We start from the raw sequence: 27,381 nt of genomic DNA, 5'->3' as shown, positions 1-27,381 counted from the left end.
TATCAAGAGTCCCAAATTACTCCAACTGCACATGTCCCACTCTGTTACAGAGCCTCCAACAGCTTGAAGAGTCCCCTGCTGACATTCAGGGTCCATGGATTCAAGAGGTCGTCTCCATACTCGCACACACCTATCTGCTCGATACAATATGAAGCAAGACTCATCTCAACGGGCAACACATTTCCAGTCATCAACAGTCCAATGTCGGAGTTGCCGGGCCCACGTGAGGCATAAAGCTTTGTATTATGCAGTCATCAAGGGTACTCGAGTGAGCCTTTGACTCTGAAAGCCCATATCGACGATACCTCATTGAATGGTTCATATGTTACACACTTGTTGATGGCCCAGAATTGAAATAAGCAGCAATTTGGATAAGGGTTACATTCTTATAATATGATTCTCTTCAGTCGTCATTGGTCCCATTCTTGCAGGATCTTTTTCCGGCCGCAGCAAATGTCAGATTTGATGTTTTACCGGATTCCTGATATTTACGGTACACTCGTGAACTGTGTCACACAGGAAAATTCCCACTTCATCATTACCTTGGAGATGATGTATCCCATCCCCCATGTGCCGACTATAATACCACATTCAAACTCAATCTTGATAACCTGCCATTGTAGCAGCAGTAACCAATCTATCAACTGTGCCAGACACTTGTTTTATATAGACAGTGCCGACCGCAGTGCCGCATTATGCTTGTTTACATATATCTAATTGCATACGCATGCCTATACCAGTTTCTTTGGCACTTCAGTCTGTTAATACACCACAAGCAGTCAATCTCAGTAAATGCCAGTTATATCATAAGACAACACAAAATGATTTCATAGATTGCTCTGTTGGTGTTATTACTAGAAAAATGGTTGATACCATAAAGAAATCCAAATTTTTCACCATAATAGCAGATGAGACAGCTGATACAAGTACCTCCGAACAATTATTGCTCTGCATATCTTTCTTTGACGTTGACAATACTGTTGTTTCTAAAATTCATTGCTGTTACTGATGTGACAGGTGAAAACTTATCAAACAGTATCCTGTGGAAGATTAAAGCAAACGGCATTACTGTAAATTATTGCCGAGGAGAATCCTATAATGGGGGAATGATGAGTGGTAAATTTTAAGAAGTTCAAGCAATCTGCTCAGCAATGACACTTGCTACAGAGAGAAATACAGTCACCTCTACCAGCAGAAAAGATTCACACAATAAAGAAACTGTGTGAAACACATTGTGTAGAGAGGCATGATGCTGTCCTGCATTTTCAAGACGCCGTCCCCAGCCAACTATTGCACTGCAGAAACAATGTAACATTAGCGGTGGAAGCACTACTGCAATGGCTGCATTTTCCTTAGTTCATGCTGTGCAGTCATCAAAATCTATTGTAAGTTTATGTCTACTTGCCAAAATGCTTACTTATATTAATACAACCCGTGGAAGTAGCATGTGGCAGCTTGAAAGAACTTCGTCAGGACGATCTTTTACCCTTCCATCCTCTCTTTAGTGCAGCAGAACAACTTGCTGAAGAAGTTGGCACTAAGATAAAAACTCTTAGAACAACTGACCTATAGAAGAATCATACGAATGCCCCAGATAAGTCAAACAAGGAATATTTAGAGTAGCAATCTGGACTCCTTTTCTAGATTTTCTGTGTAATGAACTGGTCTATAGATTCCCCAAAGCACATTTTGAAGCCTTTGTCATTCAAAGAAGCTAATACTGAAATACATGTCTGATGGGTTCACTGGTGAAGTGTTTAAGAGCACTGAAAATACAAAAATGATTTGCCATGTTTCACAGATTTGGAAGGACCACAAGCCAACCTCACCAGCAGAAGGCCATAGAAGTTAATCTTGTGTTCCAATCATCACAGCCTCCTTCAGCTATCGATTCTGCCCCTGACTATTAGCACAGAGTATTGGTTGGTTGATTTGGGGGAGGGGATCACACAGTGAGGTTATCAGTCCCATCGGAGGAGGGAAGGATGAGGAAGGAAGTTGGCCATGTTCTTTCACAGCAACCATCATGGCATTTGCCTGAAGCCATTTAGGGAAATCACGGAAAGCCTAAATCAGGATGGCCAGATACAGGTTTGAACCACCATGCTCCTGAATGAGAGTCCAGTGTGCTAACCTCTGTGCCACCTTGTTCAGTAGTACAGCAGAAAGAAATGGCTTAGCTTTGGTGCACATCATCATCATCATCATCATCATCATCAACAACAACAACAACAACAACAACAACAACAACAACAACAACAACAACAACAGCCAATTTACAGCAGAAGTAGTGCTAGAAGTCTTCTGTTGGAAATTTAAGAGAAAGCTGAACTTGCAGTGTTTTGAGAGCACAGTATTTTTCAGTGTGTATCTTACGTTACACCTATTTCAAACGTTTATTTGAGTTGCTTTCCTGTAAGTAAAACAAAAAGATCTGATTAAAACAGTTCAGTTAATTTTAATTTATTACAAAGTCCTCGTGAAGACCACCTTGGCCTTAACATATTGTAGACACACTGTGCTCCACTGTGGCATGCACAAATCAGAACTATAGCACAATAATACTGAAAGAGTGAAGCTAATGTCAAATGAGAGAAACTGAGTCACCATTATTTGTTGCTGTACAGAAAATGTGAGAGATTTGGTTTTGTGTTAACAACACAGCCAAGCTTTGACAGCTGATCGACAGAATTAATTAACATGACTTTACTGCTGATGCAAGCATTTTTATCAGTATCTATTTATGGCATATTCAACAGTGAATTTTAACTTTCCTACAATTATTTCGCATATTTGCAATGTAACTAAGGAGTTACTATGTCTAGGTTGAGGGCTTGCATTGTAGCCCATATTGTGGAAATAATGGTCATGTTTTCCAAGATCATAGCCAGACGACATACTGCTTTAGTACTATAGAGACCAAGAAACTATTATAGCCACAACCAGTAACAGATCATTCTTTGATTATGCACAGATCTTTAACATAGAGGCATACATTTCTACTTCCAAATAAATGTCACAGGTATAGTACAAAATTTATTTCACATTATTCTATTACATACAAGTTTAATATACACATACAATAAATAATATAATAAAAATAGACAAATTTCTCTTATAAATAACATACAGATTGAGAGAACTTTTTCAGCATTACACTTATTCAACAGTTTGGGCTAAAAAGCAATCCTGACCACAGGCTGTAAATTTTCATGATTTTTATAGAGCGTGGTCACTGTGTCCTGCATCTAGAAACAACATATCTCTGTTAAATTCAATTAATTTGAGTACACAAGATACACTAACACTGTTTAAAATATTCCAATTATTTAAATGCTTAACTGTTTTCCGAGTTAACTTTTACTGTGATATTATTTATTAACATAATTCAAAACACAGAATTTTTCATGCACATCATTTCATGTCTTTGTAAGGCAACATTTTTAAAAAGCAAAATATACATTCTAAGATGAAACACACCGCAGCAGAGCTTCCAGGCATATTAAATTGTCACATGAAACTGAAGCCAGATTTTTAAAAAATTGAAAAGGTATTGGGAAACAAATTATGCGCATACACTTTGGTGTAGTTCACATATGAAGCCAGCTAGTGGGAAAATGTGCACCACAACTGTTTCCGCTTGGCCTATACATTCCACAGTGCACTGAATATTTAATGTTAATATTCACCCTAACACATGTATTTTGATATGTATCTGCTTATGATAGGGTGATCTGGGTGATGAAGGAAACTTGCAAAGTGTTATGCACAAAAAGACAGTTTGTACATAAATGTTTAAAAGTGAGCTGGAAGCAGAAAACTCATCCCAAAACATGTGAAATACACCTCAGTGTTTCCAGTTGTTACATATTGTGTGTGTGTGTGTGTGTGTGTGTGTGTGTGTTCTACTTTACAAGAATACCCTTTGGCCAAAAGCCAAGGTGTGTAGCAATCTATTTGTTATGCCTGCCCGCGACTCAGCAGAAACTTTAAATTTTCTGTCTAGTGTGAAGAATGCCATACATGAACTAAAATCATGTAACACTGATACCAGCATTTACTTTAATCCATAGTGAAGTGGAATAAGTATGCCTTCAAAATGCTACAGGACCTCCCACTGGAATGCATTTTGGTATTTTAATGACATTGATGGTAAGTAGTCTGTAACAAAAAGTTAAGTTTATCCACACTTGCTTGTGACGAGATCTACAGCATTTCGTAACAAATGCATGAGGCAGATACTTTACCTCCGAGATTTAACTGTTACTGACATCAAATCATGTTGCTAGTGGTATGGTTAAGTACAATGAATGAAGATTAAATTGTCTTGGTATGATTGAATCAGTTGTGAAAGACTGATTAAGTAGCATATCTACAAATAGAATTAATGTCAAAGAAGTTTCTAAAACCTGACAAGTTACAAAATTAGCAAAGTTTATAAAAAATTACCAGATAGCATGACAACTCCAAACTGTCCAGTTTTAAATAAAGTATTTTTAAGCTACAAATTTTCCCACTTTCCAAAAATGGAATTCTTGCATGTGACCAAACATTCTTACTATTCTGAAAGAGAGAAGTGATTGCCATTCCTGCCTGAAAATAGTCTGTATGTATGTAATGTATAAATCTTCGCTGATGCTGTCTTTGTAACTGTGTTAACGTGTGTATGGCACAAAAGACAAAAGGGCGAGGCATGATGAAAACATTTAATTAGAAGTACAACTGTGTATTATGCAATTTTCTTTATTTTATCTAAGGCTATAACTTTTTGCCAATTACTGTATGATGTGAGCTTTAAATTTCTGTTATCTTTTACTTTTGACTTATCACACAATGCAGTTGACAAAGGATCCAACTTTATGAAATGTACTGACTGCCCTGTCATCACGTTTATTAGGCAGAGGTTTTGGTCAAAAGGATCCCTTTGATGCACAACTGCAAACACAAAGTGAAGACTATTACTACCATAGCTCAGAACAACAAATGTCTGCCATCGTTGGTTTCTTTAATTGCTGCACATCCAAGTGCACGAGAGTTTTGTTGTACATGGAACAAGGAAGGAGAATTCTTTACTTTAAATGCATTTGAGCTTGTCATTTTCCCTGCCTGTAATTTGGGAAACAGGAATTCTACTGAAAGGAAGAAGCTTCATCTGTTATGGTATGCAGGTGTCAAGTATTTTAATATAAATATCCAATAAGGTCAATATGGGAATGGTTAGAATAGCAAGAACACACAGTATTTTAAATTTTAAGAATTTCATATTGTATGTAATAGCGACAAGCAGAATACCAGATTTCATTATAGATAACAAACCATGTATACAGCTTTAAAAAGTCAAAGATCTTAAACTCTTGCAACAGGTAAGGTTAATTCAAACTGTTAATATGCAATAAATGATGTTATTACTGACACAGTTAAACTAATGAAGCACTGTAGTTAGTGAAGCAATGCAAATAAAGACAGGTTTGCAAGAGCACCTATTAAAATACATTGATATCATGAATTTTATAAAATTCAATAATTAATGCAAGCCAAATATGTTGTGTGTTAAATAACTGGAGCAGTACTAATTGCAAAGCATCTAGCATTTACAGGCAGCTCAGAAGCTTTGTTTTATCCTTTTTATTTCAGTCCTATATTGTAACAGTGCTGTGTTGAGCTTCCCTCTTCGGAATCTTAATTCAAAATTGTTAGTTCTGTTCACAAATACAACAGTCATCAGCATTCAAACAACATATAGTCACCTTTCAGGAATATTCAAGTGCAGACAGCTTTATATGGAAGAATCGCCTTCATCATGTGGTGGTAGTGATCTCGCCATTATTACAGCATGTGCTTCACATGGTGGTTGCATCTCCAGTGCAGAATGTGTATTCTCTGTCTGAGGTGACACTAAACTGAATGCAGTGTGATGTGTTCCTCTCCCGCCAGAATTATTTCCCGATGAACTTTGTGACTTGTTCTCTTTTGAACTTTCCATAATTACACTTAAAGCATCTGGCCGTGGCATAATAGGAAATCTCTCAGCTTGTAAAGGTGTGCATCTTCCTGGTATTTTAAATTCTTGACTATCGGGAGGACTGTAAAAAATGTCAATATAAAGTAACAGCAACTGAAGTAATTTGTGTGTGAAAAGTGAACATTATTATTCTGAACAGTTATCACATAGTCTAAAAAAACAACAACAAACTTAACAACTGGCAAAATACCGAGAACGTAAATGTCCTACTGACTAGCTTGAAATTAAACATAATAAATGAGACAACATGCCCACTAGTGCCCTTGTGAGTGATAAGGAGCGAGTTAATTCAGGCATTTATTCGCAGGAAAGAGTAGAATGCAAATAAAGACAGAACAGTTCTGCTGTTAGAGAAGGAAAAGTAACTTGTCAACAATGGCTCTGATACAACACTCCGACCTAAATGGTTCAAGGAAGCCTGAAACTGGATGGATCAACAAGGATTGAAGTCCTTTTTTCCTGTATCTTAGTATGGTGTCAACCACTGCACCAACTTGACCCGAATGGTCTAACACGACGTAATACAGCCCCTGTAAATGTTTGCACATTTATTTTCTGCATAATTCCTCCTCCTCTGTCCTCCACAAAACTTTACAACTTTTCTGATGGGAAATAACTTGTACGATCTGCACAATTTCCTATCAACAGAGTATAATGACAACAGTATTATGAAAGTAGTCACTTGAAACGGTTAACTTCATGCTGGGGGTATATTTAATATGTACTTCTTGCTATTATTTTAACACTGATATTAAAAGCTTTGGCTTCTAGTTAGGAAGAATGCAAGAATTTCACATATATTCCAACTTTCACAAAAATTCTCACACATTTTGAGTTAGATTTGAGTATCATCATTTACATATTATGAATAAAAAAACAGAACTGGTGTAATGGTATGTGTCACATATCCACTGCTTGTATTTGTTAATTTGTAAACTGGATGCATTCACTTCAACAAAGAATTCTGTGAATTATTTCTGATATGTGAAAACAAAGAAGAAATTTCCAACTGCCCCTATCTCTCTTTCAGCTTCTTACAAGACACTGGAATTTGAACAAAATAAATAAAATATCTTTTAATCAACAAAACACAAACAACTTTAAATAAACTGAATAATTCAGAGTCTTTGTCATACTTTCAGTTATTTTTTCAGAATGTGCTTTACAGCCATCATCATCACTGCAAGAGGGAAATAAAAACAGAATTTGGGAAACATGAAACCATAACATATGAATGGAAAACAAGTAAGTAGAAACAGCTCCAACACATGGACAGCACAGTCACAACTTTTGTTGATTAACTAGATACATAATACTTATATAACGGATAAAAGATACAATTTTTTGTGCCAGTGGTTATGGTGGAATGAATGGTGCCATACATTTTACAAGCAAATATTTTTAAAAAGCAAGAAAATGACAGAAAGTGCACCAAAAAAAATTAGATCCATTTGCTATTTAGGACAAATCATTTCATTAAAGCAATCTTAAATGCAAGAAAACATTGTGCAATGGTAAATTTCTGTATTATCAGCATTCAGTGTGCTCCGAATGTGGTAGCAAGAAAAATGAGCAGTGTTGCAGACAGTCCATCAGTTTTCACAGTGCTATGAAGCACCAGCTTGCATTGATATCAGTGGGCTATGTACATGTCATTGCCTCTGCAACAGTTCACAAAATAAGGACAGAGGCTAATGAAGGGAACCATACTGTAACTAGACACCACCAAAATGTACTCCAATACAGCAAATATTTAAACACACACACACACACACACACACACACACACACACACACACACACACACTACTGGCCATTAAAATTGCTACCCAAGAAGAAATGCAGACGAACGGATATTCATTGAACAAATATAATATACTAGAACTGACGTGATTATATTTTCACGCAATTTGGGTGCATAGATCCTGAGAAATCAGTACACAGAACAACCCCATTTGGCCATAATAACGGCCGCCTGGGTCAAACAGAGCTTGGATGGCGTGTACAGGTACATCTGCCCATGCAGCTTCAACATGATACCACAGTTCATCAAGAGTAGTGACAGGCGTATTGTGACTAGCCAGTTGCTCGGCCACCATTGACAAGACTTTTCAATTGGTGAGAGATCTGGAGAATGTGCTGGCCAGGGCAGCAGTCTAACACATTCTGTATCCAGAAAGGCCCGTACAGGACCTGCAACATGCTGTCGTGCATTATCCTGCTTAAATGTAGGGTTTCGCAGGGAGGGGTAGAGCCACGGGTCTTAACACGTCATGCAGCGTCAAGGGTAACCACAGCCATGGTCTCCGAGCTGATAGTCCATGCTGCTGCAAACTTTGTCGAACTGTTCGTGCAGATGGTTCTTGTCTTGCAAACGTCCCCATCTGTTGACTCAGGGATCGAGACGTGGCTGCACGATCCGTTACAGCCATGCGGATAAGATGCCTGTCATCTCGACTGCTAGTGATAAGAGGCCGTTGGGATCCAGCATGGAGTTCCATATTACCCCCCCTGAACCCACCGATTGCATATTCTGCTAACAGTCATTGGATCTCAACCAACGCGAGCAGCAATGTCACGATACAGTAAACAATCACGATAGGCTACAATCCGACCTTTATCAAAGTTGGAAACGTGATGGTACGCATTTCTCCTCCTTACACGAGGCATCACAAAAGCGTTTCACCAGGCAACACCGGTCAACTGCTGTTTGTGTATGAGAAATGGGTTGGAAACTTTCCTCATGTCAGCACGTTGTAGGTGTCGCCAGATTTCGCGTCTGTAGCATGACATCTTCATTGTGTAGCAATTTTAATGGCCAGTAGTTTCTTCCAGTACAATAAGATTAATTTTTTTCTTTTTTGTTAATAATATTGCAAGAATTTTATGTATTGCAGCTGGCCCAAACATTTTCGCACATTTATGACAAATAATAAAATGACAATTTCTGACTATCTTTGATAGCCACTTCCTGAGCTTATATACGTTGCTTCTGTACACATTTTATTTATAACATTTTGTACTTCAGGGACAGTTTAGATTATTACTACTACTTCTAAGTCAGCTTCTTTTTCCATGTAATTAAACCACACTCCTCCATTATGTTTAGAAATTTACCACTGCTCAATATTTTCTTACGGTTAACTCAATTACAGTGTTTATCTTGCACATGCTCTCAAGATGTATGGGTAAAAAAATTATCCAATTTTTTTGTTTGTTTTGGGTACATATACTCTTACACATTTGTGTATTGACATCAAAGTTATAGTTTACATGGTTTACTGCATTAATCATTAAATTAAATAAAAGAATATAAAAACAATACAACAATGTAATATTAAAATTGTGTGTCTGTTGATTTTACTACCCTATGCTTAACTTTTACTATTTGTTTTTACATATGTATGTACGATGTGACTTGCAAGTGAATTTTTTACACTTAACTTTTTTTATCATTTTCTCCACATAGATGAGATCTACCTCACTTTTCACTCCAAGGATCAATTTCTTCCACAACGGAGGGGTATCTGTTGAGAGGCCAGACAAACGTGTGGTTCCTGAAGAGGGGCAGCAGCCTTTTCAGTAGTTGCAAGGGCAACAGTCTGGATGATTGACTGATCTGGCCTTGTAACAATAACCAAAACGGCTTTAATGTGCTGGTACTGCGGACCTTAATGTGCTGGTACTGCGAACGGCTGAAAGCAAGGGGAAACTACGGCCGTAATTTTTTATGAGGGCATGCAGCTTTACTATATGGTTAACTGATGATGGCGTCCTCTTGGGTAAAATATTCCGGAGGTAAAATAGTCCCCCATTCGGAACTCCGGGCGGGGACTACTCAAGAGGCCGTCGTTATCAGGAGAAAGAAAACTGGCGTTCTACGGATCAGAGCATGGAATGTCAGATCCCTTAATCAGGCAGGTAGGTTAGAAAATTTAAAAAGGGAAATGTATAGGTTAAAGTTAGATATAGTGGGAATTAGTGAAGTTCGGTGTCAGGAGGAACAAGACTTACGGTCAGGTGACTACAGGGTTATAAACACAAAATCAAATAGGGGTAATGCAGGAGTAGGTTTAATAATGAATAGGAAAATAGGAATATGGGTAAGCTACTACAAACAGCATAGTGAATGCATTATTGTGGCCAAGATAGATACGAAGCCCACACCTACTACAGTTGTACTAGTTTATATGCCAACTAGCCTTGCAGATGACGAAGAAATTGAAGAAATGTATGATCAAAAAAAAAAAAAAAAAAAAAATATTCAGATAGTGAAGGGTGATGAAAATTTAATAGTCATGGGAGACTGGAATTCGGTAGTAGGAAAAGGGAGAGAAGGAAATGTAGTAGGTGAATATGGACTGGGGCAAAGAAATGAAAGAGGAAGCCGCCTGTTAGAATTTTGCACAGAGCACAACTTAATTATAGCTAACACTTGGTTCAAGAATCATATAAGAAGGCTGTATACATGGAAGAAGCCTGGAGATACTGACAGGTTTCAGATAGATTATATAATGGTAAGACAGAGATTTAGGAACCAGGTTTTAAATTGTAAGACATTTCCAGGGGCAGATGTTGACTCTGACCACAATCTATTGGTTATGACCTGTAGATTAAAACTGAAGAAACTGCAAAACGGTGGGAATTTAAGGAGATTGGACCTGGATAAACTGAAAAAACCAGAGGTTGTACAGAGTTTCAGGGAGGGCTAGTAGCAATCCTTGGGTAACAGAAGAAATATTGAATTTAACTGAAGAATGGAGAAAATATATAAATGCAGTAAATGAAGCATACAAAAAAGAATACAGATGTCTCAAAAATGAGATCGACAGGAAGTCCAAAATGGCTAAGCAGGAATGGCTAGAGGACAAATGTAAGGACGTAGAGGCTTACCTCACTAGGGGTAAGATAGATACTGCCTACAGGAAAATTAGAGAGACCTTTGGAGAAAAGAGAACCACTTGTATGAATATCAAGAGCTCAGATGGAAACCCAGTTCTAAGCAAAGAAGGGAAAGCAGAAAGGTGGAAGGAGTATATAGAGGGTCTATACAAGGGCGGTGTACTTGAGAACAATATTATGGAAATGGAAGAGGATGGAGATGAAGAGGAAATGGGAGATACGATACTGTGTGAAGAGTTTGACAGAGCACTGAAAGACCTGAATCGAAACAAGGCCCCCGGAGTAGACAACATTCCATTGGAACTACTGACGGCCTTGGGAGAGCCAGTCCTGACAAAACTCTACCATCTGGTGAGCAAGATGTATGAGACAGGCGAAATACCCTCAGACTTCAAGAAGATGTGAAAATTACCGAACTATTAGTTTAATAAGTCACAGCTGCAAAATACTAACACGAATTCTTTACAGACAAATGGAAAAACTAGTACAAGCCGACCTCGGGGAAGATCAGTTTGGATTCCATAGAAATGTTGGATCATATGAGGCAATACCTTCCCTATGACTTATCGTAAAAGCTAGATTAAGGAAGGGCAAACCTACGTTTCTAGCATTTGTGGACTTAGAGGAAGCTTTTGACAATGTTGATTGGAGTACTCTTTTTCAAATTCTGGAGGTAGCAGGGGTAAAATACAGGGAGCGAAAGACTATTTACAATTTGTACAGAAACCAGATGGCAGTTATAAGAGTCGAGGGACATGAAAGGAAAGCAGTGGTTGGGAAGGGAGTGAGACAGGGCTGTAGCCTCTCCCTAATGTTATTCAATCTGTATATTGAGCAAGCAGTGAAGGAAACAAAAGAAAAATTCGGAGTAGGTGTTAAAATCCATGGAGATGAAATAAAAATGTTGAGGTTCGCCAATGACATCGTAATTCTGTCAGAGACGGCAAAGGACTTGGAAGAGCACTTGAACGGAATGAACAATGTCTTGAAAGAAGGATATAAGATGAACATCAACAAAAGCAAAATGAGGATAATGGAATGTAGTGAAATTAAGTCTGATGAAGCTGATGAAATTAAATTAGGAAATGACACTTAAAGTAGTAAAGGAGTTTTGCTATTTGGGGAGCAAAATAACTGATGATGGTCGAAGTAGAGAGGATATAAAATGTAGACTGGCAATGGCAAGGAAAGCGTTTCTGAAGAAGAGAAATTTGTTAACATCGAGTATAGATTTAAGTGTCAGGAAGTCATTTCTGAAACTATTTGTATGGAGTGTAGCCATGTATGGAAGTGAAACATGGACGATAAATAGTTTGGACAAGAAGAGAATAGAAGCTTTCAAAATGTGGTGCTACAGAAGAATGCTGAAGATTAGATGGGTAGATCACATAACTAATGAGGAAGTATTGAATAGGATTGGGGAGAAGTTTGTTGCACAACTTGACCAGAAGAAGGGATCGGTTGGTAGGAGATGTTCTGAGGCATCAAGGGATCACCAATTTAGTATTGGAGGGCAGCGTGGAGGGTAAAAATCGTAGAGCGAGACCAAGAGATGACTACACTAAGCAGATTCAGAAGGATGTAGGTTGCAGTAAGTACTGGGAGATGAAGATGCTTGCACAAGATAGAGTAGCATGGAGAGCTGCATCGAACCAGTCTCGGGACTGAAGACCACAACAACAACATATGGGCGGAAGGAGCAGTTTCCCCAGAATGCAACAAGTTACTCCTGTACAGTAATAAACATACTGGGAATATATAATTTAGGTAATACGTCTACCCATTTCTCCGAAAAACCCCTTAGAGGTACAACTTGTCTTGTTCTCCTTTTTGTAGTCTTGTCCCACAGGTATGAAATCAAATAACCCTTGATATCTTTTTGAATGTTTCTTGTGACAATGCAGTTCTGAAAATTGGGTGTCATTTGTATACATCGTATAAACTTTCAGCACACTCATTATGCAACATATATAAAACCCTTGCTAACAACAACAGACCTACGTAAACAAGTAGCTGAAGTACATTAATTTTTTTTCCCACTTGTCTCCAACTAAATGTGTTCCTTCAACATTAGAATGTGTGAGTATAGTGTTTTCATTTGATGGAGGAAGGAAAAATTCAAAAACTGAGTATTCATTTGCAATGCTCTTCCAGTTGAGGTTGGGGTTGGGGTTCTGGCTTACATTCAACTGATTTATCCTTTGGAATCTGAACTGCACCGCTTACCATTTGCTATTGTGTCTTCTAGTAAAGATAAAGAGCTGCATACCGAAAGATAATCTCCATCCTCCGAAACTACATCACTATCAAGTATGTTGAACAGTGTGTCTCCTGTTTCATCATCTTGGAGAAAGACCTTTATCTTGGGGGGAACTCTTTCAAAATATATGTATTTTAAAGGTAAGAAACGTGTGTCTAGAGCAGAAATGAACCGATTTGGTTACAGGAAAAATCAATTACTTGTGCTCCTCCTTTCCTCAGAAATAGACATCCTATTGTTCCAAACAACAATGACTTAACTTATTTACCATATGCTTTTGCACCTCCTTAAACCACTGATAAAGAGCCCAAGTGGACCCCAGGCAGAAAACTGTAACTAACTGAACATAATTATCTTATGTTCTCTTCAGAACAAATAAATACTTTATGGTATATGCTCTGGAGGAACAGAGTCCTCTGAAGGAAACAAATTGTTCATATAGTCACATGTTTAGGATTATAATTGGATTTGCAATGGGCAACAAAAAATTTAAAAATAACTTAAGTACTGCTTATTTATCAGTTCCTTTTCAAGTGTTGAAATATAATTCTAGACACTGGGGCAAGGAAATTCTCTCTCTTGTAGAGAGGATTTGTAGTCCACAGAAATTCTACAGTCTCCCCTTGAGCTTTTAGGGCTCCCACTGTGATGAGAATGCCTAAATAGGCATTTGTAGCACACTATTATATTTATTATTTTTTATTCAGGTATTCTGCACATCATTCAACATAAAAAATTGAGCCTTTTTATTAGTGCAATCTGCAATAATTTGTACCACATGTTTGTCAATGAATAACTGAAAGCTTTGCTGATGAACTGAATACCTCAAGATCAAGAGGTCAAACCAGAAGGCATAGTAATTACACTGTTCGCAGTCCGTTGTGTTGTGTTTGGTGGGTCAACCACAATACCATGCAGTTTTCCCATAGAGGCAATGAACACTGTTGTCTTTATTGCCTCCGTCATTTATTCACTGTCATTTCCACAGTCTTGTATGTATGGAGTTTCCTCTTCTTGTTCTCAAGCATCCTCATTCTCAGAATCTGAACTTTCGACATTCATTTCACATTCATCTTCATCGTTGCTACCATTTCTTATTTGCATAACGTTCTCTAAATCCCTATGATTATCTAAATCAAAAGTTTTACCTTTCCATTTTGACACAACTACATTTTACAATGCACTGTTTCCATACAATTTCAAATCAACAACACATGCTACAATAATTGAAAACCAAAAAGTAGCCAACATTAAACTCTCACAACGCAGAAAATTTTATAAGACATGAACTGCTATGATGGGTCCGAATGAACCCCAAGTTGCATTTTATTTTTTTTTTACAATTGTATTTATTGAACATTTTACTGAACTTTTATGGTAATAAAGCTGACTAAATTTTAAACACATTACAAAAATTTCTAAATTAGATATTTCACTCATGAAACTAAAAAGTTTATCACTTGAGTCCAGCTGAACCTGTCATAGCAGTCTAAAGGTTACTGCACATATGCACATTCCATTGTTGACCAATGGAATGTCGTCAGAATTTGCTGTAACACTGAAGGTTGAAATACACACTGTCTAAAAAGACCTGATCAGCTTAAGAGGTACATTTAAGTGAATGGCAAACAAAAACTCAAAATAATTTCTTTTCTGTTAGGTTTCTTCAATAAGGAAGAAAATAAAGTCAACTGAAGCACTTTATTAAAACCAAATATTTTCAAGATGAGAGATTCCTTGTGGGTTCAATAGACCTGAACCCTCTTCCAAAGAGTAGTATCATTTTAGTAAAATTAATAGGATATGTAGCTGTAAAATACACGTATCTTGTTTTTGACTGCTCTTTCTGATATTTGATTAAGCACAGTAAATATTTGCTTAACTGTCTGTCACAATTCTTTTCAACAGCACCCAGTTTTGTTCATCTCAGTCCTTTATGTTTTTAAAATAGCTAATTACTTGTGCTCAATGTGTGTAACAGGTTTTAAATCTTATGTGTGACAAATTTTATTTTTTCTCCTCTGAAGTCTGACAGCCATAAAACCTAAACCGGTTAGCTGTTGAAATAAATTAAAGTGTGACTGAGACTTACAACCTTTCTTCTGGAGATGTATTAAGGTCAATAAATGATCACCTCCAAAAGTCCAAGTGAACCCACTTCAACTCGTCAATTTGTCTATCACTAACATAAGAGCTGACTGTAACTATAATAGTGTAAAAGATGCAAAAGACAACTGATTATGTGTTAGGCAAACACCAAACTACTGCTTCTCCCACATATTGTGTGATTGTGTGTGTGTGTGTGTGTGTGTGTGTGTGTTTTTTTTGGGAGGGGGGGGGGGGGGGGGGTTGCAGCACAACAGCACGCATGTGTGTTTTACCCGGTCCAGTGCAAGAGGACAAGAGGATTTCAAACCACTGAAGGTGAGACTTTGATTACTGATTACCTGTCTCTGTGTGAGCTATGTTTTGTTCATAAAATGGAGCTACACTTGTTTCTTACCAGATGTGACCAGCCATTTTTCTTCTTTAATACAGTGGAGTTGCAGAGGGGGCAATACCTTGAGGAAAATGATGTGGACACAACAAATGGATAACTGTCTTACAGAAGTGCTTGTTAGGTCTGATTCATTCTCCCCTTTTCTTCTATTCATGACACTTTTTTGTTTAAGGCTTTTTGGTATATATAGGGTGGTCAAAATATAACTGACCACGAAAGTGTATTCAGCATTCCAAAAAGCAGAGAAATCCTAGAAAAGTGTTTTCAGCATTCCAAAAAGCAGAGAAATCCTAGAAAAAAGTGTTTTCAGCATTTCAAAAGGCAACGAAATCCTTGCATAAACATCAGCAACAGTTGTTTCTAGTACATTCCACACAGAGCAGTTTTCCTGTTTCTTATTTAGGCTAACATATTTTGCATCCAACTTTTAAACCTTTCAGTACGGTTTTATTTTGACAACTATGTGTAGGCCCCAAACAAAATTAACAGCACAAAAAATGTAAAAGGTGTTCAAATATACCTGGTATCACTGCTGTCACTACTCAAAGGACCTCCTGATTTTCTATTTGGTGTAGATGATAACAAAGTTTTGGAGAACATCAGTGAGCAACATGTATCATCTAATACTCTGGGTTCTCCCATTGGTCCCCCAAAAAAGTCATCATTCTGCAAATGAAAACCATTTCAAACTTCAATGTGCAAACAACAAATGCACATAATGAATGTGCACCATTTAACCAAATCAATAAAATGAAAATATGCTGTTTTCAGATCTAATAGCACTGCTTCAATTTCAAATTTGTTACTATTCCTCACAGCATTTTGTGCTTCAGATGCACATGCCCACTTGAGAGCGAGTCTAAAAGGCAGTACATAATTTGCAGAATTAAAATAGTTACAATCTCTACTTACTACAGACGTGTTTGTAGGATCTACAACATTTTCTTTTTGGTTTGTGGACTTTGGTAGAGCATTTTCTTTGTTCTCTGGAAATAGACCAGTTTCTCCTCTTAATGCAGCCGACAGCTTTACTGGTGAACTAAGTTGAAAATCTCTATCTTCGGGCTGCCTGTGAAGCTCAGGACATAATTCATTCCCTGAAATTTCAGTGGATGACTACATATTAACACAACAAATCCATAACAAAAATGGAATTCTATGAAGTATGTTACTAGCACACATTCAGCCAATCAGTCTTAGGGCAATTTCAAAAATTTATTGTAGCTTATTTGCTGCAGTATTATCATGGTCTCAGCAGGAACTGTTTGTTCTCCCAAACTGCTGACAAAGAAACTGCTCCACTACACATTATATATAAGGCCAATTACTGTCATGTACCATATGGAAACCAGGAAAAAATTAATGAACTATAAGACACAAGATTTTCTATCTATAAGGAAAATACTATTGCTTCTGGATAGTTACACTGAAATGAAACATTTTTTTGTCTGACTGTCCAAAAAAAAAAAAAAAAAAAAAAAACACAACTGCACAAGGAAGAAGAGGCAGGGGTGGAACAAACATCTTTGTTTTCCATTTTTTAGCACAACTGCCACACATCTTATCTTCACTTTGACATAAAAGAGGTTAAATAAGGGACAAGTACCAAAGTCCATTCACTATTTTCTGGCAAATGAGTGCCACCTTAGTGTTTTCATAGGTTCCTACGATGGTACTAAACTGATCGGTGCAGAGCGCTCAAGTAAGTCACTCCACATCCATTGGCTAGCTTTACTCTGGTCAAATTAACACTCCTCTAGCCAGCCTTTGACTTTCTACCTCCTACAGCGGAGATAACGAGCAGCACAGCACTAGTCGGAAACTCCGACTTACTTGCAGTTAACCAGATCTGCTGACCAGTTCTATTTGTAATAATTGTGAATCACATGGCACATTTGTTTTCTGTCTTCACCACAGTTTCAGTCCACGTTCCTTCACACATCATCATCACCCCCATCACCAAGTCATGTGCTCACTATCCCACACCAAAATGAACAGAAGTGAACAAGACAACATTCTACACCAAACTTTCTATATAAGCCATACACGCAGACAGTCCATACTAGTAAAGTATAATTTTCAATAATAATAATAATAATAATAATAATAATAAAGCAGCAGCTTGATTGAGCAAATATGAAATGAAATTACGCTGGACTGCCTTCTGCTTCCTTTTTGGTGGATTGGGCAGTATAAATAACATGGAGTATACATTACAAACAGTCTAACCAAATATATGTTTGATTTGAGTAGAACAAAAGAGAACAGCAGCTTGTTTACTATTGAATTTGGGACTAACACAAGAAGTGAAACATTTAACATTTCTACTGCGTTAATCACAGTCTGGAGTTCAAAAGGATTGCTCTATTGAAGCAGTTATTTAGACATCTACTGAGCACACAATAAAAAATGTTAATGAAAGAATGTCACCAGTTAGGGTCTTCTGCAACTTACAAAAGCATTTTGTTGTTTCACTCAAAGTATTCTAAGAACAGATATTGTGTGTTTATGGGGTACATGACTCAGTTCTTGAAACAAGGCGCAGAACGTTACACTAGAATGTCCAGTTATTTACTATACAATAATACCAGTGAATATGCAAAGAAATTGTTGTCATACTAGAATGTTCAAGTAACACAAAGAGAGATGCATTATCATCTTCATTGGGAAAATCATGACAGACGTTCCACACGGTTTGATGGTGAGCTCAGTATAGCTCTCTTGCTTAATGTTAATGATTTACCATTTTATTTGAATCAGGAAACACAATCATCAATTTTTGGGTGTAATAAAAGTATTATTGTCATGCGATGTGAAGAAGCAGCAATAGAAAAAATGGTAAATGATGTTATTGAAGTTATTAATTTTTTTCAAAAACTGGACCATCATCAATCTTGAAAAAAACATGCTCATCAAGTTCTGCATTGTCAAAAGTACCCCACTTCCTATAAACGCCATGTGATACATAAAATTTGAGTAGCAAGTGATATGTTATTGAGTGTGCATATTGATTATTACAAAAGTATACCTGCTAAAATGTCTAAGTACGGCTACTTTCGTCATTACAATTCTTATGAATGACTGACAATTTTGTGGGCATAAAAATGGGTCAAGTTTACACACTTTCATTCATTGATGTTATATGTGAGAACATTCTTGGAGTAATTACCTACTTACAAAAGAAAGTCTTCATGATACAAAAAAAAACAGTAATTCAAATATAAGTATGGGTTCCACCTGTGTGCATCTTGCAGGAATCTGTGCAAGAAACTGGTAATATTAGCTACAACCACATGCACAATGCCACCTCAAAAAACACTCTATCCTGCTCACTTCCTACTCCCAACTTTGACTTCCACTGTCCACCACCTCTACAACAACCTACTAACCTCTCCCGTGTCACCTCACAGCTGACAAAATGTGTCCTGCAGATATGCTACATTTACCTCACACTCCAAAACTCCCTCCCACAACCACATAGAATCCAGAACCTAAACAGATACGACAAACAGTTACGAACCTTTCCTTCAAAAACCTTAGCCCCACAGAAGTAACAGTCCTTGCCAAAGGTCTCACCTTTTGCCCCACTCCCAAATTCAGTATGACCACCTCACCTTCTTCTGGTCCCACCATAGTCAACCAAAGACCAATGTTGAATCCTGCCTGACTCAATTCCCTCCTCCACCCACCCCCACTGTCCCCAAATCACCCCCTGTTAACTTACCAGAATTACTTAACCTCAAAGCTTCCCTCACCATCATTCCCCAAATTTCTCAACATGCAAACTAACCTTACATCCACAGAAAGAACTACAATTCACCACCTAAAAACTGATCCTGACTTTACAATCTTACCTGCTGACAATGACTCCACCACTGTTGTTTTGAACTGAAAGGATTACCTGGCAAGACTCCACCAGCTGTCAGATTATTCCATCCACAAACACTGCCACAGTGACCCCATTCCATCTCTAGTCTCTCCTCAAATCTTTAAGCCCACCCCAGAACTTCTCCCTGGAGTCCATTGCTCTCCTCACCCCTACCATTCCCTGCACTCCTACCTTCTACATGCTTCCGTAAGTCCATAAACCGAACCACCCACGAATGCCCCTTTGTGGCCAGTTTCTGTGTCACCACTGAGAAGATCTCTGCTCTTGTACACCAAGACCTACAGCCTATTAAACCCCAACCTACCCTCTTATACAGAAGATACCAACCACTTCCTCTGAGTCCCCACAGTTCCTGTTCCTTTACCACAATGGCCTGCTCATTACTATTAATGCCACCTCCCTTTGCCCTAACATCACTAATTCCCATGGCCTTACGACTATCTAACATTACCTTTCCCAATGACCAACGGATATCAAACCAACAAACTCCTTCCCAGTCACAATGACCAACTATATTTTCACCCAAAATTACTTCTTCTTTGAAGGCATTATCTACAAAACAAATTCGGGGTACAGAGCACCAAATGGCACACCATCCTATGTCAACCCATTCATGGGCCATCTAGATGAATACTTCCTAAACACCAAGAATCGAAAACCCTCACATGGTTCAGATTCATTGACGACATCTTTGTGATATGGAGAGAGGGTGAGGACACCCTAAACATTCCTCCAGAGCCTCAACACCACCTCCCCCATTTGCTTCACCTGCTCCTACGCAACCCAACAAGCCACCTTCCTTGATGTTGACCACCACCTCAAAATTGGCTACAGTTGTACCTCTGTCCATATCAAACCTATCAACCACCAGCAATACCGTCACTTCGACAACTGCTACTCATTCCATACCAGGAAGTCCCTTCCATACAGCCTAGCCATCCATGGTCGTTGCATCTGTAGTGGCAAGTGGTCCCTCTCCAAACATACTGATGGTCTCACTGAGGCCTTTACAGACCATAATTACTATTCCAACCTTATACAAAAACAGATCTCTTGTGCCCACTATCTCCCACAGTCCCACCATACGGCCAAAGATGAGCATTCCCCTCATGACTCAGTACCACTCAGGACTGGTGCAACTGAATTACATTCTCCACCAGGCTTTGGACTATCTCTTGTCATGCCCTGAAATGAGAAATGTCCAACCTGCTATCCTTCCCACCGCTCCTACAGTGTATTCCACTGTCCACCGAACCTACACAATATACTCTTCCATCCTCACGCAACCCCTTCTCCCAATCCATTACATCACGGTTCATATCCCTGTAATAGACATAGATACAAGATTTGTCTCCTACATACCACCACCACCACCACCACCACCACCACCACCACCACCACCACCACCACCTATTCCTGCATTCCGGTCACAAACATCACCTATCCTATTAAAGGCAGGGCTACCTGTGAAACCACTCATGTGATCTACAAGCTAAGATGCAACTACTGTGCTGTATTCTAAGTGGGCATGACAACCAACAAGCTGTCTGTCTGCACAAATGGCCACCAACAGACTGTGGCCAAGAAACAACTGGACCATCCTGTTGCTGGACATGCCACCCAACACGATGTTCTGCTTCACAGCCTGTGCAATCTGGATCCTTCCCATGAACACTAGTGTTTCTGAACTGCACAGGTGGGAACTCTGCCTGCAATGTATCCTATGTTCCCGTAACCCTCCTGGCCTCAACTTTCGTTACTCATCATCCTTACCCATTAGTTCCTTCCTTGTTCCCATTCCAGCACTACACAGCCCTCTATTCCACCAATGCATCGAATCTATTTGCTTCTCTCCTTTTCCCTCTGTCCAGTGGGAAATGTTTGTGTTGTGGTGTCCAGCTTGTTCATCAATTGGATGGTCAAGTTTGTTTGTGCAGCAGTTTTGCAGTGGACACTCATGCGACTAGACAGATGGTTATTTGTAATGCCTACACAGAATGCTGTACAGTAATTGCAGCGCAGCTGGTATTTAAAATGGTTGCTTTCACACATGACCCCGACTTTTAGTGAGTAGGAAATGGCTTAGACTGGACTGTGGTAGTAGATGGTGGATGGGTGTATGGGACAGGCCTTGCACCAGGGCCGACTGCAAGGTAACGACCCATGGAGTGCAGGATTGGGATTAGGATTGGAACAGAGATGGACAAGGATATTTCTGGCGCAAATAGGAGTGAAATGCTGAGCTATAATAGTGGTATGGCATTCCTGTGCTTAAGTTGTCAAACAGAAATGTTCGCACAGAAAATGGCTAAGTCTGATATTGGGCATTCTTGGCTTCTACAGCCACATCACAAACTGTGGTGAAACTTTCACTTTCACCCTGCTAATGTCCATTTTCTGTTATAGCAGCATAATATTATCAAACAAGCAAGATCTAACACACAAGACTGGTAAAAAATACCAGTTAAACATTATATGTGGAACTGGAGGACGTCGACAGGTATTACGAAATATGTAGTTATTTGACCAGCAATGATGCGGCCCAAAGGAGGAGTTACCATTGCTGTGCAAGCAGCTCATGGCCGAAATGCCTGGTCACCACTCGTTAAGAGAGAGAATGGTCCTGCCACCTAGGCAATATTTTTTATGTCCACTTCTTATGTCCCTGTCGTCACAGGTGACAATAGCTTTTCTTGTTTTGATTAGTACAACACTGGTGCAGGTATTGTAGTTTTTAACACAACTATTGCAGTCTGGGGTAAAAAACTATCACAAAACATTAAACATCATTTAGCCAAGTTATTTTAATGATATTACTTTTATATGAGAGAGAAAGCAAATATTGTCCTTCATGAAACACTTATTTCAAAATCAGAAGAGAGTAAGTAATCATTACACATGCGACAGCATGCATTACCAATATAGTCCAAAACACTGCTCATAAAAATGGGATTTTTCAGAGGCTCATACTTTGCATTCTATTGATGATAGAATAATATTTTGGATTGTCCTTGGGCTAGGGAACATTTGCATAACAGAAAGATTGTCTTACTGTAACTATCCTACAATTTAGGGTCAGTTTTTTTAATATTACACACGTCCTCCAGTTTAAGTTAATTGGTTAGTTCTTTTTGTATTAGATGTGGTCTACGGCATGCCTTTTGGAAGCACCATTTAGTCCATGATCAATTTCTGAGAAAATCTGAAAAAAGTAATCAGCATTAGATATTTAAGTAACTAACAACAGCAAATTGCCCAAATTTTAACAGTATAGTCTCTAACATTTAGCAAGGAGTGCCATTTTCTCGTTTTCAAAAACGTTTATCCATGATTAAGAAACACCTGAAAAACATGGCTTTTGTGTATCACATTCCAGACGGCTATGCACAGCACATGGCAATATTCCTAAAATCCCAATATCTAACAACCTTGAAAATTTTCATAGTATCTTTATCCATTTCCGAGATACAGAGGTTCGAAATATCCTAGTTTTACAAGTAAAATACACATACAAATCTGGTGTGAGATGAATATGTGGTTTTTAACGTGGCACAGCGTGGAGAAATATGCTGTAAAATGCTATAGTTATCAGCCATCATTTCCCCACAGCCTGGCCATCCACATCACTTGATCTTAACCTGTGTGACTTTTCCCTGTGGGGTTATTTGAAAGATTTTTTTCAGTGCTCCAATTACAAATATAGGTGAATTGAAGGCACGCATTGCACAATGCATTCTGAACATGACCGCTGAGATACTCCAATCTGTTGTAGCACATGCTGTTTCTAGATTTCTACTTAGGGCAGAAAACTGTCTTGCCCCTGTCTCGTGACAATTAGAAAACTGATGTCCTTTTGCTATTTACGTGGTTTTCAGAGTCACAACAATTAAAAAGCACCATCTATTTGTAAAATTTTCATTAACTCCTTTTTTTGTTTCCTTCTGCCATCAATAATATGCTGTTCAAATTTGACATTCTGAGAGGTGGTTCTCTTCCTACCACATTTTTAAACTGGATCTTTAATTACGGAAACCCTGTAATTTCACTGTAAATTAAAAACCGTGAAAAAACTAGGCTTCAGAACTGGGGACAACATGAAAAAACTTTGGACATTTTTGGTAAGGTCTTATGAGACCAAACTGCTGAGGTCCTCGGTCACTAAGCGCTTACACACTACTACGCTAAGGAGGATGAAAAGGACACTCAGAATCAAGAAGATTGTGGAGCTGGAAAGTTTTGACATTCAGTTTAAGTTTCAATTAATCAAAGTTTTTGCACACTTCGGTATTATTATTTCATCCAATGGTAAAGTTGCAAAAACAAAACTTTGTGTGAATAACACCACACAGCTTGACTATACAGTGAGCCACATTATTCAACAATCTAATATTTTAAGCTGGAGCATGACATATGTTCTTAAATTATTAGGGGAAAAAAAGACTTCAAAAAGATTTTTCTTTTAAGTGACTAATAATTTAAGGAATAAAATTGGTTTTGACCCTTTATTTTGATTAGTGTGGGAGTATAGTGCACCTAAAATAAAAATTACACGTACTTTAGTATGTAAGATAAAAATCAACTATGAATTGCATTTGCATTTGTCATTTAGAGGTCACAACACACCAATTATGAGGTTAAAGTTTCATTTCAATGCCAATTAAAGTTTCTGTGTTGTTATATTTCACAATACTAATAAGAATACAGACCGTGACATCCAAGCCCCTTAAGTGTTAAATAGCACAAATTCAACAAATGAGATCTGAAGAACAATGACTTCACGCAGATTTCCATTTAACAAAGATACAGTTATATCAAATAATGTCATATAGAGTAGAATACTGTGAGAGGAGGGAAGTTACGCATCATCGACGAGGCTAGAATATGAGGTCCACCCATCACTGGCACCAGTTTCCCTCCTGTGGGTCATAATATGCACCATGTGGCTGTAGACCGTCACCATACTCATCATTCATTGAGTTAAATATTGACTCACCTGAAAAGATGATGTGGTGCACTCACGATCTACTTTCAATTCAATTCAGTGGTAAGCCTACAGAGACCGATCATCAGAGAGACCTCTCTATCAGCAGCACTATGGGCTCTAAGGCCAGTGTCTCTTAAGTGGTTGGAAATTGTTTGCGAGCATTCAGGGAAATTGGTCTCATTGTTCAGTCAACACCTTTCCTAAGCCCAACCCTCAAAGCCTGCCAATTACCCATTTCACACCACCGTTTTATCCAGTCCTGGGTACATTGAGGTTGAGAACCATTTCACGCACACTGAAACCATCATACCGAACAGAGTGGCAGGACACTTTCTCTATTGGCCTGCATATGCTGAGGCATCCTGACAGTAAATGATTGTTGTATGTGCATCTGTGGTGCAGTGTGTTATGTTTGGCAATTTTCACGTTACACTCGCAACATATCAACAAACAATACAATGTTTAAAAAAAAAAAAAAAAAAAAAAAAAAAAAAAAAAAAAAAAAAAAAAAAAAAAAAGGTATCGAGGGAGTGCAAACCTCGGTTACTTCAGTGGAATTCCGGAGCCTCAGACACTACCATGTGGCTACCACGTAAATCTAGAGATCTGTTCGAGGTAGAGGCAACACAGACTTTTAAACAGATAAAGGTGTTAAAATGTATGCACGGTGATTCTAATTAAAGGTTAAAAACTCTAGGCAATGTAGACAACATGGAGACAAGTAAGTTAATGTAAGACACATGGGGCCGCAAATGTCAGGAAATACCCCAAAAGTGGGTGACAAATGTCGAACATATGATGTCACCACATAATGCATATTGGTACACATGTAGCAATCCTATCAATCCTATCCTCGTCTGTACTCAGGTCTAGCTGTTGAGGCAAAAAAACTATCTTGCGATAAATGCTACTTAAGTTCCCAGTGAGAATATTTTCCAAAGCAGGACCACTTATAAAGGAACAAAGGAGCAAACTAAAAGTTAATTGGATGAAATGATATTTCTAAACAAAAATTAACAGGACTGGTAATGGGAAGTAAAAATGCCAAGTGATGAATAACAACCATTATTTGCTTTCTACTATTAGTAAATGTGGGTAAGCAGATTTACATCAACATGTAATAGCACTTATTTAAGTATACATACGTGCAGAATGCAGAAGTGTGTGTGTGTGTGTGTGTGTGTGTGTGTGCGCGCTACATATCGCTTTGGTAGGCTACTCTGTTTTCGAACTCCTTTGCTAAATGTAATCTGTTGTAACCATTTAAGTTAACCAAGGAAAAGCTGTTCTTGCTTTGTATGTCTTTCCTTTTGCCCTTTTTTTGTTTACAGTCTTTATGCAGTAAAGACCATGTAGATCAATTACTGGTGATAGTGCAATTCGGAAGCTTGTATTTCTTTACTTGTTATGCAGTATGGTAGGTTTTTGTTGCACTGTACTTCGCAATTAACCAGCAGAGACTGCAAGACTAATAAATAAACATCCCGACGTAAATACACAAATGCGTAACATACTGCAACAATATACTGTCAGGCGCATGACTCCAACCCTTATCCCCATGTGTTACAGTTGCACATGTAGGTTTGGAGCCAGATCAGTGTGACTACTTCACTTGGGTTGGGAAATCAGGTGTGACAGACTGCACAATTCTGGTTGTTTTCTTTGGACTGCTTCACACAAAGGTCCCATAACTTCCAGGTAATATTCCTTATTGATCATACAACGATAATGCAGGAACTCATGATGCATTATCCATTGTAATTGAAGAAAAAAGTGAACAGAACCTTCACCTTCACATGTATTCGAACTTGAATTTTTTTTGTCATGGCTCTTCAGATGGTTTCCATTGGAACATTTGGGTCTCCGTTTCGAAATCGTACACATATGCCCACATTTTATCGTCTGTTATTACCTTTCTGTAGAAGTTCTGGATCATTGTCTACTTCATTCAGCAATTCCCGAACTGTTTATATGACATCATTTTTGGTCAAAATTCAATTATTTTGGAACAAACTTTGCTACTAAAGGCCCTGAATATTCGAAAAAATTGCTGGTCATGAGCCAGAGGATACGACATCAATGCAATCGGCAACCTGTCTGATTATGATTCTGTGTTTTCCCAGAACCATTTTCTTTGCTTCTTCCACATTGTTGCCAATAAATTATGTGCTAGGGCATCCGGGGCAGCAGTCGTCTTTACTGTCTTCTCAACCCACTTTAAAACATTTGTACTACCCATAAACTCTCTCTTACTTCTAGTAGAGCCACCCAAAAGCCACAGTCTACATTTTTAATGCAGTGCCGCACTTTATTGCATACTTCAAGAAAACTTTAATGCAGGTTCTTTGATCTAGCACAGACAAAACTAAAAATTCAACAAACACTCTGAAACACACACAACCTTTTTAACTGTCAACATAAACTGAATATTCAAAAAAGCTGAAAATTTAAGCATACATAAAGAAAATTCGTACCAACAAGATACGAAAAATTGAAAATTGCATGTATAAAGCCCATGAAATTAAAAAATTTCCTTCACTTTTTGATCACACCTCGCATGCCTCCTCACAACTGAGGGAGGTCCAAATATCAGTTGTTGAAGAAACACAGATAGAAAGTTTATAGTCTCTTTCTTTTTATGGTATTTTCTTCAATCATGTAGCACAGTGTTTTCTATATGGAATTTTATATGTTGAGTCCAACAGTACACCAAAACATGTAAAACCATTGTCCTCTAACAGAGTGGTGGAGAATCATCTCATATTGTGGACACTAGTGCTACATCTAGTTCTCATGCTGTTTACTTCAATCTGTAGAGCAAAAT

At 38.2% G+C, this 27,381-nt stretch overlaps 1 protein-coding gene across 3 annotated transcripts in view; it reads right to left on the bottom strand.

Annotated features, from left to right (window-relative positions):
* Positions 1–3,028: 3,028 nt before the first annotated feature.
* Positions 3,029–27,381, bottom strand: part of LOC126272178 (uncharacterized) — a 143,672-nt gene continuing 119,319 nt past the window's right edge. The window contains exons 10-13 of one of the 3 annotated variants that reach the window (XM_049974829.1): positions 16,597–16,781; positions 16,205–16,350; positions 5,748–6,083; positions 3,033–3,248 (exon numbers count right to left, since the gene is read on the bottom strand). In XM_049974829.1, the coding sequence (XP_049830786.1) occupies positions 5,777–6,083; positions 16,205–16,350; positions 16,597–16,781 (638 nt within the window). In that variant the 3' untranslated portion in view covers positions 3,033–3,248; positions 5,748–5,776. Of the gene's footprint in view, positions 3,249–3,871; positions 4,162–5,747; positions 6,084–16,204; positions 16,351–16,596; positions 16,782–27,381 lie in introns of those variants that run through there. The other 2 variants (XM_049974830.1, XM_049974831.1) reach the window with 2 other exon arrangements.

Source organism: Schistocerca gregaria, chromosome 5, assembly GCF_023897955.1.
Source record: "Schistocerca gregaria isolate iqSchGreg1 chromosome 5, iqSchGreg1.2, whole genome shotgun sequence".
NCBI classification, from domain to species: Eukaryota; Metazoa; Arthropoda; class Insecta; order Orthoptera; family Acrididae; genus Schistocerca; species Schistocerca gregaria.
The sequence above is the reverse complement of the archived record's forward strand: the minus strand, read 5'-3'. Positions and strand labels throughout refer to the sequence as shown.